General features: G+C 41.6%; 1 protein-coding gene across 1 annotated transcript in view; it reads left to right on the plus strand.

Annotated features, from left to right (window-relative positions):
- Positions 1-15,208, plus strand: part of SNCAIP (synuclein alpha interacting protein) — a 157,231-nt gene that overhangs the window by 108,789 nt on the left and 33,234 nt on the right. Inside the window, exons 3-6 of the mRNA XM_015411238.1 lie at positions 5,728-5,800; positions 9,174-9,947; positions 10,083-10,165; positions 13,340-13,519. Of these exons, the coding sequence (XP_015266724.1) occupies positions 5,728-5,800; positions 9,174-9,947; positions 10,083-10,165; positions 13,340-13,519 (1,110 nt within the window). The remainder of the gene's footprint in view (positions 1-5,727; positions 5,801-9,173; positions 9,948-10,082; positions 10,166-13,339; positions 13,520-15,208) is intronic.

Genomic DNA, 15,208 nt, shown 5'->3' on the forward strand with positions numbered 1-15,208 from the left:
CAACACGATAGCCAAAGGGAGGGTGTCATTGACTCTATGTTCTCACCCACTCAGCTGGGAGGTGTGGTTACCACCAGAGCCCAAGCAAAAGCCTTGTGGGGAGTGGCCGAGGGAGGCTAGGAAATGAAGTTTGCCTCGGAGTTCTCGGACGGGGATCGCAGGGCTGTAGAAGGGGACAGGGGCTTAGAGCAGTGCAGCAATGGCTGTTGGTACACAGGGCATAGACTGTTTGTCCCCAGCTCCCTGCGGGGCAAGGTTATGGCAGCAGCACACGGATCCAAGCTGGCTGGTCATCTGGGTTACATGAAAACCCTTCATCTTCTTCAGTGCCAGTACTGGTGGCCAGGCATGCACAAAGATATTTCCTTATTTGTGCAATCATGCCAAACCTGCATTATGTGTAAGTCCAGCCCTGGGAACCCCCCGGGATTCTTACAGCTGCACCCCACCCTGGACCGGCCCTGGGAAGTGATCTCCATGGATTTTATTACTGATCTTCCTCCCGGCAAGGGGAAAACTGTGATTTGGGTGATTGTTGACTTGTTTTCCAAGCAAGCTCCTTTCGTTCCATTCAGTAAGCTGCCGGCTGCATGGACCCTGGCCAGGGCATTCATGCAGCATGTGATCCACCAACACATACATACCCCTGCAAGATCATTTCAGACCGGGGTCCCCAGTTCGCGGCGAAGTTCTGGGGGGAGTTGTTAAATGTCTTTGGGGTGGAACAAGCTCTTAGCAGTGCTTACCACCCAGAGACTGATGGTCAAACCAAACGGATGAATCAGATTTTAGAACAATTCCTCCGCTGTTTCACTAATTATCAACAAGATGACTGGGTGGAGTTGTTACCATTCACAGAATATTGCTACAACAACACTCTTTATTTCTCGACGGGGGTATCCCCCTTCAAAGCAGTGTATGGTTATGAAGGGGGCCCCTTACCCTTCTTGCCGGACGCCCTTCCCCAGGGAAGTGAGGTGTTGGACTGGTGTAAACAGCTGCTGGCAGTGTGGCCCATTGTGGGGAGGGCACTTGACAAGGCTAAAGCCTCTTACAAGATGCAAGCAGATAAGAAACAGTCACCAGGGTGGGACCTACAACCTGGGGACACTCTCTATGTTTCCACCAAAAACATCAAAGGGTTGCAACCAAGCAGAAAGTTGGGATGGAATTATATTGGCCCATTCCCGGTGACTCATGTGCTGAATGATGTGACTGTTGAACTTGCCTTAAAATTTGAGACATTTGCATCCTGTTTTTCATCATAGCCTTCTCAAACAGGACCCGAGGCCAAATGTGTGGAGGCCGGATTGACTGTGCCACCCCCCGATGGTGGATGGTGAACCACATTTCAAAGTCTCTCAGATTCTGGACTCTAAGCTGAAAAGGGGCCGTTTGTTTTACCTGGTTGAGTAGGTGGCTTTCGGGCTGCAATGCAGGGAGTGGGTGGAAGCCTCTGATGTTCACACACCCCGGCTCCTTCGAGACTTTCATTCAGCCTTCCCAGAGAAGCCGGGGGGGGGGGTTCTTTGGAGGGGCAGAATGTCAGCTAATGCTCTCATGCATTGGAATGTTCTGTCTAAGGATGTGCTCTCTCGCCTCCCCCACTCCTTCTCCTATGCTTGCGCTTATCTTGCAGGTGTCCTTGAGGCTAGAGGTGCTTCTTCCCAAGCTTCCTAAAAACTAACGGCCGGGCATTAGCCCGCGCTTAATAATGCTTGCTTATTGGCTTGTTGGTTTCAGGGGGGCTCTTTTGAAGGGGGTATATCCCAAAAGCCCCGTGCCTTGCCTGCCATTCCTGACACAAGAGTTCATTCTGTCTCAAGTACTGAATCTTCTGAGATCCTGGTGTTGAGTGTGATTACTGGGAACCCTGACACACTTTCAGAAGATTTTGCTCATATGATAAGCCAATGCAGCATTTGTATTTCTGAGCATCTAGTTAAGACCAGGGTAGGCAAGTGTAAGTTTTTCCAGTTTTTCATGTATGTGAAGACAAGCCTTATTCTACATGAATATTAGAAGAGGAGGAGGAGGAGATTGGATTTATACCCCACCACTTGAAGTCTCAGAGCAGCTTACAAACTCTTTTCCCTTCCCCTCCCCATGACAGACACCCTGTGAGGTAGGTGGGGCTAAGAGAGCTCTTTCAAGAACTGCTCTTTCAAGGATCATCCAGCAGCTGCAAGTGGAGGAGTGGGGAATTAAACCTAATTCTCCCAGATTAGAGTCTGCGCACTTAACCACTACACCAGACTGGTTTGTAATATGGCTGATTTTTTTTGCAAATCCTCAGAGATAAAAGTATTATGGAATTAATAATACAAAACCCCCTCCCTATCAAAAGTTATTGAGATGGAAGTGGTAAATCAGATCCATGGATTGGCAGGTTAATTCAGCTTCATTTGCATCAGCCCAGTGAGTTATTTCTGTAATTAGTCAGCAGAGTGATTCTGAAACATTTAGAGGCATATTGTCTTGTGAACTTTAATTTGATTTTGACATGTATTTGGCAAATTATCAGAAACTATAATGAAACCTGTTATATCCCAGGTTCGGTATAATATGAGAAGTTGCTTTGTTCTTGAAAGCTACTATTGATCATTTGTGTAGTTGTGTTTCAGTAGTTGTGTAGTTGTGTTTCAGTAGCAGAGTAGTTTCAGGAGCAGAGTTGTGTTTCAGTGTAGTTGTGTCTCAGTAGCAGAGCTGTTTCTAATAGATGAGCGCACAGGTGTTTAAAAAAGGTGGACAAGCTAATATGTATTCAGTCACTGAGGAACGTTTAAGGAAACAAGGGAAGTAAACTGGGACCTTGTATCGCTGTTACTGGCTTCTTTACTCCTCATTGTTGATTGTTATGTCTTCATGTAATGGCTTCATGTACTGGCTTCTTTACTCCTCATTGTGATTGTTATGTCTTCATGTAATTACTTTGTATGTGTTTATAGGATGTTCTAGCTATTTCTTTATTTGATTAACTATATCCTTTTGGATTAGTTGGCAACTGGTATCTTGTAACTTGTGCATTTGTTAGTACTGATGTTATTATTTACTAAAGTGTATTATTTTCAATAGAAGTTGTTAATTTTTAGTGGTATAACTTTCATAACGTTTGGGAGTCTTTGGCAGGCAGTCCATTTTCGGAGTTTTTTCTTTGATCACAGCAGCTCTGACTCCATTGTCCATTATTGTGTTTTCTGCTAGGGACTGGCAGTGGTGGTATCTTGGCCTGGGGTGCCAACGCACCGAGTGGCTCTCGTCTGGGTCGAGGCCCTTCCCTTTCAGGCCCCAAAGTTCTGGCCAGCCACCTCCACCTCCCCAGGGTGAGAGAGTGCCTTCCTTCTGCCAGGAGCTGCTCTCTTTGCAGGGCATCAGAATGGCCACCAGCAGCCCTGGCTCAGACATGCAGGAGCAGCACCGCAGCCAGGGATCAGTGGCCAAGGAATCTGAGAGGGAGAGGCGCCTGCAGAGATGGCCAGAGAGAGCTTCCCTGTCCAGAGGCAGGCTACCTGCAGGGGCTGTCCTTCCCACGGGCAGCTTGGGTCGAACCAGCAATGCTTGCTCAATGACTGTGTGCTGGGGCCGCATCTGAGCTCCACCAAGGCACCCACCACCGCTCACTTGTGCAACGCTGAGACTGTCTCTGAGCGTGGCTCTCTTTTGCGTGGGCGTGCAGCTGCGGGTGGGAGTAAAGCCCCTCCAGGCCAAAGCCATGTGTCTCCGCTGGGTGACCTTGGGCCACTCACATTCTTTCAGTCTATCCTACCTCACAGGGCTGTTTTTGTGAGGATAAACTGGAGGAGGGGAGAATTACATTGCTAACTCATGAAGGGTTTTGAGGGTTCCACACCCACCAAGTTAACCCCTTACTCTTGTATTTGTTCAGCACCATTTTCCCCTCTCACCCTTCCTCCAGAGACTTTAGGGTTTTGTATGCTGTTTCTCTCTCCTCCATTTTATCTTCACAACATCAACCGTGAGGTAGGTTAGACTAAAGAGAGTGATCTTCACAGTTCTCCCCTTCTTCATTTTATTCTCTTCGCAACCTTTGAGGTAGGTCAGGCAGAGAGAGAGAGGGGCTGGATCCCAGTCATCAAATGAGCTTCGTGGCCCTCTCCTCTCCATCTTATCCTCACAACAAACCAGTAAGGTGGGCTAGGTTGACAGTAAGTTTCAGTTTCTCCTACAACGTTGTATCTCCCCATAAAATATACATTCGTTATATGTGCTTGGGTTGTCTGAAAAGGTGTAAAAAGTGGTTATGGATAATGGGTATAAATGAAGTTGTTTGTGAAGATGTATGTTCTGTGACAAAGTTTGCTGGAACTATACCTTGAATGTTGTTGTTCAAGCTGCAGCCGTAGGCACACTTACTCAAGAGCAGCTAAAACTGAGATCAGTGGGACATAGCTCTGAGCAAGAATGAAGAGATTGTGCAATAATGTCAACTCTCAATAGGGTTGCCAGGTCTGGGTTGGAAAATACCAGGAGACTTTGGGGGTGGATCTGGGAGAGGGGGGGGTTTGGGGAGAGGAGGGGCCTCAGCATGGTACAATGCCATAGGGTTCACCCTTCAAAGCAGCCATTTTCTCCAGGGGAGCTGGTCTCTGTCAGCTGGAGATCAGTTGTAAAAGCAGGAGATCCCCAGGCCCCACGTGGGGGCTGGCAACCCTAGTACTCTCATTGTTTGTCGTGTGCAGTTTTCCATTTATCTTCCCCCTTCTTCTCCTCAGAACTAATCAGTTGGCTGAAATAACATACGCCTCCAACTATGTTGAGTTAGCCATCCAGTTTTCAGCCACCCAACTAGTAGATTGCAAGGGCAACATCCAAGGTGAGGATCTTATAAAATCACCAGATCTTATGCTGGTACTTTGTATGTTGACAACATCTGTGTGCCTTGACCACTGATTATAGTGGTTGGCGGAGTACTTTAGTAATATTAACAAAAATTACTGATCTGTAAATTTCAATTTTTTTGTTTTTCATTCTTCCTAAAATGAATTTACCTTTGAAAATTGGTGGGCACACGGGGGGGGCGGGGGGCGGCAGAAGGTAGCCTTGCTTAGTGTACAAAAAAACCTGGCAATGGCCCTGAGTGCCCAGCACAGAAGCTGCCACGGGATATCATCTTCAGCAAGCTTCTCCTCCCAACAAGAGAAATTTGTGTTCTGAACTGTCATCAGCTTTATTCCATCAAAATACAAAGAAATACTTACCTGGCTATGAGGATTGATCCGGGATGTTCCCAGCAGTCTTGCAATGTACTTGAAGTCGGAACCTCTTAGGAAACCCTCGGTCTGGAACAGGGCTAGTCAATATTTACAGTTTGTAGTTAATCACTTGATCTGAATATTCCAGTTGACTATGTTTAGTGTTTATGTGTTATTTTTATTTTGTTTATTCAAAATTTAATAAAAATTATTTAATTTAAAAAAATCAGTGCACAGTTTTTCCAGTTTCAGTTTATGCTGTGGGCCTGAAGCAGTAATAGCATGCTTTGTTCGCTGCATCCCGTGGACAGGAGAGTTCGTCCTTATGTGGCACTGCTGTGTCGCATTGGGGCTAGGGACTAGTAACTAGCACAATAAAACTATTCTAAGCCTTTAGCAAAGTGCTGGATAATATAGTGGCTTATTAAAACAATCACATTTTTTACTGGTTGTATGATCAGATTTTATACCACTTAGGCTCTTGAACAAATTCAATTTCTTTCTTATTTTACAGTATTCTGTAACTTCTCTCAAGACTATCCCAGAATTACGCAGGAAGTGTGATTCACAAAATGAAGACAAAACAGGTATGCTGCTTATTTCTGCTCTGTAATCCTCATAGGACCTTTTGATTAAAGTAGCTACCATGACAGATTTTCTTCTTTTAACAGTTCTCTCAAACTTCAGATTTGTTTGTGTAATATCTTCCTGGTAACAATGATTTTCTTCTTTTCTCTTTATTTTCTCTGTATTTTTTCTTCCAATGTTAGGTCAATAACATAAACAATAACAAAAAAAAGCTCCATAAAAGGATTTGGCAGAATTCGACTATACGCAGGATTTAATCTCAGCAGCTCCAAACCACAGTATATGCTATAGTTTACTGAAAAACCCGAGAAACCATTAGTGACAACACATAATGATGTAGGCGCCAATGAAAAAATGTTGGATACATTTACTACCCATATGGTCATGACCAGTTTGAGGCATTGTGTTTTGCCAAATTCTGTAACTCTATCAAGGATGCTACAAGATAGAATCTACTCTTGGGCATACTGTAACAGTTAAGATGAAAGCAACGTTTTTGAGTTTAATAGTGTAAACTAAATGAAGAGTCATGGCACATAGATGAGAACCAGCTGGAGACCTTTTCCCCCCTACTGACAAAAAGTGCATTCAGTATTGTTTTTCACTTTGTAAATCGGATTAAGTCTTTTTTGTTTCTGTCTTCAGCATGGAGCAAACTGTGTTGGTGGGAGTAATTCATCTGCACTGCACTTTGAAAACTTTATTATGCATCTGTCAAATGTTTGTTTCATTAATTTCGAATCTGAAATGTATAAGGTAAAAATCTGAAGTTTCAATTTTTTAGGAAGGTATTATAAACCACATAAATTTTTCACAATTCTTTTACTTCTATATCCTATTTCACATAGCAGAAAATTATCGTGGCTTGTACATGAGTTACGCATTCTCCTGCTGCTGTCATTCATAACTAAATTTCATGTTCCTTTACTCAATCACAGGTGGGAATAGAAGGAAAACAATCACCACCCCCTCCTCCAATTATTTTTTCTGAGCCCTCCCTGTATATTGTTTTTGCAGTGATTGAAAATAGGATCATGTCTATATTTTGATGCACAGGAATAGCCAGGGATAGCTTTGATTGCTCTTGTGTCTTTGGCTATTCTTTGCTCTGTAGAAAACATTGAAACCCCCACCACCACCACTGGAAATAATGGATGATGGCTGGGAGCACCTCTTGGTCCAATTCTCTTGAAACTTGGGGTTATTTAAAAGACAGGCACCAGCAGCTCAGCTGCGATTTTGCGATTTTGATGCTTGTCAAAAAACCCAGCCCCTCCAGCTCTCTTGAAAGATTCTCCATAGGGAACAATGAATTGGAATTCTACCACCCCCTCAAAAAAAGAAAAAACACACCCAGATCCCAGTACGAAAGTGATATTTGGAACCCGGATAGCCAGGAATACCAATATTTTTCAGTTCCCTGATATCCAGATCCAAAGAATGCCATTTTAAATGTACACAGCCCTACTAGGAGCACATGTTATGTTTGCAGGTAGGTTGGAAGAAGAAGTTATATAGGGAAAGATGTAAGGAGTGACCATACAACAGGGAAGTGAGGTAAGGCAAAGGCTAATGGGGCTGTTTGGCCAGAGAGCGAGTGCTTATTTTAGTTCCTTTGCTAACAAATACTTTTCCTTCAGGAAAACAGCAAGGGGATATTCTGGAAACTATATTGGTAGCTAAGGTCACAGCCATTGGCATGCTGTGTGTTTAACAAGCTGTGCCATTCAGAAAGCATTTGTATAGATTTGGCATTTATACTAGAAAATGAAAAACTCACTCAACCAGAAAAAGTAAATAATAGTCTAGATACAAGAAAGGTGATGATAAACAAACTGTTGATGCCTTGTCACTGTCTTGACCCCTCTGTGAAAATAAGTGTTTTCATAGGACTCAGATAGAATTCATTTCCATGCAAAGTCTTTAAAGGTTTTTGTCAGAATAAAACAGCTGAGAAACATGTGGTATCCATTTCCTTGTGTCACATGAAAAAAAATTCACATGTAAATAAAACCAGCATAAAAGTGTCACCCTTTGAACCCAGGATCATATACAATACATAAATACATTTGTGCAATGAGGGGTATTTTTGTATTGAACTTTTTAGTTGCATGTTGTTGGAATAATAAATAATTATTTAAGCAATGTCATTCTAAAAGCTTCTGAGGACATCCAAGTAATTCGTCAAACTCAGTTCTGTTCTTTTCAGAATGCGTATTTTTTATTATAATGATAACAATGTTAACATAATTGCTGCTTTCAGCATGGTTTGTTAGAAACTCTGAACATGAGTTCTGGGTTGATGCAAATGCATCAATAATGCCTATGCCTGAGGCAATGGGGCATCCTGGGTTGCCAGGTTTGTATATTTTGGGTAGAAGATAAAAGGTACCTGGTCGAGGTTCCTGTGGTGTGTATGAAAGGATTTGTTCCTGAATATGCACAGGTAATTCATTTATAATCTTGTTTAGTTCTTTTTTGTATTCCTGTGTGGGATCTGAGTTGTTTGTAAAAAGTAGTCTTTGAGAGTTGTCTTTGAGCTTCCTGGATGTAGTCTGATATATTCACGATGGCAATGGCTCCACCTTTGTCTGCCTCTTTAATTATAATATCTGGATTGTTCCTGAGACTGTCTATGGCCTTTGTTTCAGCATGGTTGAGATTCTGTTGTACACGATGGTGTTTGTTGAACACATCAGTTTGGACTCTGTGGTGAAGGCATTCTATGTAGAGATCCAGTGTAGGAGGTGTCATCAGGAGGGGTCCATGTGGAGTCAATTTTTTGTAGTGTTGTTTTGATGGCAGTTGGTGGTCAGTATCTTGTTCATTGATGGGGATGGTAGCTCTTCTCCAGTAGATTGTGTGATGGTAAGTTGTGAAGATGCTGCCTGTTCTTTCTTATTCTATTCTTGCGTATGTTGAAAGTACTCCCTCAGGCATAGATGGCGGGGAAAGGCTTCCAGGTTCCTGCAGAACTGAATCACCTGGGTGGTGAAGTCTGTTTCAGTGTATCTGATGAAGTGTGCATGCACACAAAAGCTTATACCCAGAATTAAAATTTGTTGGTCTTAAAAGTACCACTAGACTCAAACTTTGTTCTATTACTATGAATAGTTCTTTATATTTCTGATATCACTAAAACTTTAAAATTGTTGCTTAATATTTCAGTGTCTCTTAGCTAACTATTTTGAGCTTGGTGTGTGTTTATGTGTGTAAAATGAATGTAGTAGACAGTAAAATGTGATGTTATGTTGCACTAGTATTATTCCAGAATATTCTTTTTCCACCAAAGTATACAACCCAACAGGAATACATGTATAGTTGATGAAAGAGTGAAATTCAGTCTAAGTTATATTTCTTGTATCCTTCTAGTTTCCAGTACTAACTGGAGTTCGGGAGTTTCAACACTCCTTGGAAATGCACAAAAACCAACAGGCATTGCAGACATGTACAGTAAATTCAGACCAGTGAAGAGGGTTTCCCCACTTAAGCACCAACCAGAAAACACTGAAAATAATGAAAGCGATGACCAAAAGAACCAAAAGATGGAGTACCAGAAGGGCAATGACTGTCAGCCTGCTGCTCAGATTGCTGATCAGAATTCAGGCAGTGGAGAGACTCTTAAAACGAAATGTGTTGAACCTGGAGTTTTGCTTGGTGAGCTGGAACACTATGATTTGGACATGGATGAAATTTTGGATGTCCCTTATATTAAATCAAGCCAGCAGCTTGCTGCTTTTAATAAGGCACTTCCAGAGAAAAGGATTTTGAGTGTCTATTCAACACTGAATGGTCTTAGTGGCAAGTCGTGCCCTGCAGGAAGCACTGAGAAGTCACCAGTGGGAATGACACAGTTGTGTGTTCTGTCTCCAGTGAAAAGCTCCCATCTGAGAAAAGCACAGCCCATCCTCCCTGATCAGCATAAACATTTGACAGAAGATGAACAGTTCCCCCAGCCGCTAGTTAAATGTAGTTCAGTTTCCGAATCTGAAACCCAGACCAAGGGCTTCCTTTGCCGGACGTTTCCTGATAAAATTGAGAAGACTATTCCTAACTGTCAGTCAAGAGCTTTCCACCTACCAGCGACAGTGGCAGAAAACAAACATGATGAACCAAACAGCAACACAAACTGGAGCAACTCAGGAAGTTCAGAAAGGATGTTTCCTGATAAAATAGAGAAGACTATTCCTAACTGTCAGTTAAGAGCTTTCCACCTACCAGCAACAGTGGCAGAAAACAAACACGATGAACCAAACAGCAATACAAACTGGAGCAACTCAGGAAGTTCAGAAGAAAGGGCTGAGGATATGAAAAAAATCAAGAGCATCTTGAATATTGTGAAAGAAGGGCAGATATCACTATTGGTAAGTTTTATTTTTATCTGTAAGGTATGTAGAAGTCTAGAATATGAAACCTTACATTTTCCTTGAGGATTAGTTTAAATCTAATCCCTTTGATTTTCAATATAATTTTTCATTGTAGATAAATTGCAGAGTGTGACATTCATTGAGAACATGAAACGTGAGGTTTATAAAGTATAAAATGGCTGATTTTAATGCAGCAAACTCAGTTTACAGGACAATGACTGTAATCCTAAAAACACTTTCCTGGGAGTATGCCCTATTTAATAAAATGGGAGTGACTTCCAAATAGACCTGCTTAGTATTTTCCCCAATGCTTTGCACTTTGTACTGTTGCCACTAAGTTTAAGTTCTCTTTTGAGAGTGGGGATTTGCTCATTTCTTTTTGAACAGATTAACTCAGTTCCTACTTAGAGACCTGGTGATAGTAACACAGAGTCCTCTGTTGTGCTCTGATTATTATTCAAGAGTGTTTACCCCAGTTTATTGCGACAGCTTTAATGAAAAGGAATTCACACAGAAGCCGCAGTTGGCCTCTGACCCACATGAAGATTTTAGTTAGTTCCAGCTTTGTGATCAGACACCATGACGAGGCGTTTCCAAAGCAACCAGAGGTAGGCTAACAAGGTGTGGGAGGTGCAGCATATGTGCATTCTCTGCTTTGTGCCTGCCTTTTGCTTATACTTCACCTGTAGTGTTTATCTAGAACAGAAATAGTGTCAGATTTTAACTTAAGCAACAAACAAAAAACAGAGTTATGTTAAAAATAGAAATAGGCCAAACCACATAATAGAGCAATAATGATAAATACAGTAAATTCAAACCCTCCCAGCATCCTACCTCTGGAGATACTCTGTGTGAGCCAACATAAATAGAAAAACAATCTTTGTTTTTCTCTGCAAGAAAAAAAGCTAACCAAAACTCATTAAGACTGTTAACCATCCCAACAATGTCATCAGAGGCCCCTGCCACACGGGGGGAAATTGATGCGGGCAAAGTGCGGCTTATGAAAGCCGCACCAAAAGAGACACGCGGCGGGATCACACAGATCCCGTGAGCTGCTGCGCAGTTGCTCCCCGGCACAATCAGATGCTGGGGAGAAAGCCACGGAAGGGAGCGCGAGGCCGCCGACTGCGCATGTGTGCACATGCGCAGTTCGGCTGGGAGCCTCGATTGGTCCTGCAGATGGCCGCGCCGGCGATCTGACGGCCGCGCTTGCTGCAGCGTTTTAGGTAAGTCCTGCTCTTTAGCAGGTTCTTTTTTGATGCGCATTTTCGGCCTGAAGAACCGGATCGGGAATGGGTGCGTGCCACTTCCCAGATGTTGTGGTTTGATCGCGCCCGTTTGCTGCGCCCCCGATCCGTCCCTCTTCCGGCCCTAAACCTCCCATGTGACCGGGGCCAGAATTAACCTTACATTTTTCTTTCTGTTTGTTCTTTTAGCAATTTATTATTTGATGCTGCATTTCTTATACTAGTGTGATATCCTGAATAAAATGCAGTTTTTATTCCAGTGGGATTCTACTATAGAAAGCTAAAACTCCACTACATTTCTTACTCCTTGTGACCAACTGGAGTTTTCATATTTAGTATAATTAACAGGGTATTTATGAAAAACTTACTTCCATACTAGAGCTAGTAGAAAAGACTAATACCGGTATAATGCAAAACTAACTGTATAGCTAGTGACTAATAAAAGGCATAACTGTACAGGTTTGGTTCAGCCATAACATAAAACCATGGTTTATTTTCAACTGTGGTTGGTCTGAGAACACAAGGTTGGGTTCACAGGCAGTCATTCAGTTATATGATCTAATGCGGAGTTACTGCCGAATGTGTCCTTAAATCGCATCTTAGTTCTATTGCCATCTAATGAATGTTTTAATGAATGTTTTATATTGATTGCTGTGTTTTAATTGATGTTTTATAATCTATTATGAATGTATACTGCTTGTTAATTCTTGGAAGCCGCCCTGAGTCTGCCTAGCGGGGAGGGCGGGGTAAAAGTGAAACAAATAAATAAATAAATCCTGGTTTACCTGAACAAATTCTGGCATCTTCACCTTTGCTCTGTCCCTCAGTCTCCCACAGGGATCGGCTAGTATTCCACCCTGCATAGTGGCACAAGCAGATTCAGCGAACAAGCCAGGATTAAGGCAGCATGTTTCCATTCATCTGTCAAGTGCAACCATGTTTGTGTTAACAGTGGCTAATAAATCATTTTCAAACCCTGGTTTCAGATCCTGGTTTGGTTAAATGAACTAACCATAGTTAGTAGAGCGGGCCAACAATGTATGATTACTCTGACCATAATTAGCTTAATTAAACTGTAATTTCGCCTGATGTCACTGTGTTAGAGTTAGCTTCCATACTTTTTTCCCCTTTATATGATGGATCAATACACACAGAACAATGCCACATAATATAACCTTAAATTGTTCTACAATGATTCCCTTAGGATCATAGGAAATGTCATACTGTAGCAGATCAATATTAAGTCATGCTTATACTAGAACTGCCTTCATAAAATGAGTGGCATTTATATGATTAATTTTCAATCTGATGCTTCACCAGTCTGGAAGGAAACTCTGTTTTTTAATTCTCCAGGGCATTCCAATTATTTCCTTTCCTTTGTTTGCAACATTATAGATGGCTATACGTGGACATAGGATATTGGATAGGGTGTCTCTGAGTCTAAATCATTCTTTCCAGTTTTTTTATTAGGTTTATATACTCTTGGTTACATTATAATTCTTATCTTTTTGTGGCAGGAGGAGAGGACTGTTTTGTTTAGTTCTGAGCATTATATTCAGACAGTAAACTAGGATTAGATTATTTGAGATTTTGTAGAGACAACCTTTACTGATGTGGTTCATTATAACACATTTGGCATATAGTGCCACTGGTTTTGATTATAAATGATAAAGTATTTATTTGTAGCAGCTAGTTACTATGATGCATGAGGAAGCAATTTTATCATAGTTTGCAGCAGAACAGCAGCATGTTCAAGTGCAAGTACCTTGATTTTACCTTCTGCAAAGGAGAGTCAGTAAATAAGCAGAAGCTCACCTAAGCAGAAATTCATGCAGTAAATATTTATTTTGTTTACTTGTTTAATAACTGCTAAAGGTGTATCTTGAATTCAATAACCAGCTCTCTCACAATTTCTTTTGCATAGCCCCACCTTGCGGCAGACAACCTGGACAAAATTCATGATGAAAACGGCAACAATCTTTTGCATATTGCAGCATCACAAGGACATGCAGAATGCTTACAGCATCTCACATCTTTGATGGGTGAAGACTGCTTGAATGAGCGAAACTGTGAACAACTAACTCCAGCTGGGTTAGCAATAAAGGTGACAAAGTTCTGTGGTGTTTAAGGTCCAAACTAAACATTTGCCAGCAGATCTGGGACTTGAAACCTGGATCTCTACTTATGTGGAAAGGGGCATCATTTGCTTGACCGTGGCCCCAGTTGCTGTGTCTCTTAATTGCTCCCCCCAGCTATATTTCCCAGGTACATATTTGCTGCAGCTGAAAGAATAGCAGCTGACAAAAGCTGTTCAAGGGAAAACTTGTGGACAAGGGGGCTGGCGGTTACTTATTTAATTCCCACTGCTTTTCCCTTCCAAACTGGACCCCGCTGCACTGCATTTCAGATATCATGACAATCTAGGTTCCAGACCCCCTTTCTCTGTCTCTGTCTTTCCATAAATAAAAAAAACAGGATGTTGTTTTCCAGGTCCTTTGTAGTTACATCTTTTAGTGATTATTATCATAATAAGAATTTTTGAAGTGCACTGTCTTTGCATGGTACTCACCTAGGTGCACCTCAGCTAAATAGATGGCTTTTATATACCAGGTTTGTTCCATTGAGTTCAGTACCACTCTTTTTTTTAAAAAAAAAAATAGCGTTAATATTGTGTAGATAGGCTGGATTTAATGCCTTTAATTAGACAATGTAGACTCATAGCTGTTGACTGTTCAGTAGCACTGTGCTTGGGCACAGACTGATGATGCCTGACCTTACTGACCTTATTCCTCATTCCTCTAGTACTGTTAAGGATGGAGGTGCAACCTTCTCTTTGACTGCTCTTTATTGTCACTGTTTTTTCCCCTGGTATATTTTTATGGCTATGAGTTCTTTTAAAAATGAACTCCTTATATGGAAATATCAAGATGTGATATCACACACAAAATTGTTTTTAATAGTTACGTTCTGGCAACTCAGACAAAAGGTACAACCACAGACAGAGTGAGTCAGCCTCAACACATAACTGTGGCAATTTGACATTGATCTCTAACAATAGTTCACCCATAAAGGGATTCCACAGTGGTTGTAAGAGATAAGAATGTCCTTAGGCACTCAGGTTTTTTAAAATGCTTTTAAAATAACTAAGTTTTTGTTACTGTAATAATAAAGAAGATAAGTGATAATAATAAGGAAGACAAATGAGATGAAAGGGTTTTTTTGTAAAAGCTGTTGATATTGCAAGGGGTTATTTCTCATGTCATCAAAACCACTTTGGGGTATCATGTGAAAGTAAACATTTGCCTCTTGCAGAGCATGAAAGACACACTATTGAAAACTACAGTAATTAGTATCATCTGGAAGAAAGTTCAGACTTACAGGAATATCTGCAGTAGAAGGGGGAAAATTAATTTTATGATACTGCTGAGCACCAGTAAAATACAGTGGTATGATCTGGAAGGGCAGCCTTGGAATTAAACTTCTCATGGGGCAGAAGCAAATGAAAACATAAAGTCCACTTTTGCAGAGATACTGTACCAAGAAACATGTGGTGAAGAAGCACAACATAGGAATTACAGGTTCTTTTACTGTTATCTCCCTTTTAGGACAAGTTTGGAAATGTGTTCAATATCAACAAGAGATAAATACTCCCCCCCCCCAAAAAAGAAATAGTATACTGCAAAAGTGATTCTCAGGACTCATTAGTAGATTTTAGGACTGACTCACAAAATAGCTGAGCTGCATGGTAGAACTATATGTTAATGTCTCCTCAACCCTGGCACATCCTACACAT

The sequence above is a fragment of the Gekko japonicus genome, unplaced genomic scaffold, assembly GCF_001447785.1.
Source record: "Gekko japonicus isolate JY-2015 unplaced genomic scaffold, Gekko_japonicus_V1.1 scaffold1555, whole genome shotgun sequence".
In the NCBI taxonomy this organism is placed as follows: domain Eukaryota; kingdom Metazoa; phylum Chordata; class Lepidosauria; order Squamata; family Gekkonidae; genus Gekko; species Gekko japonicus.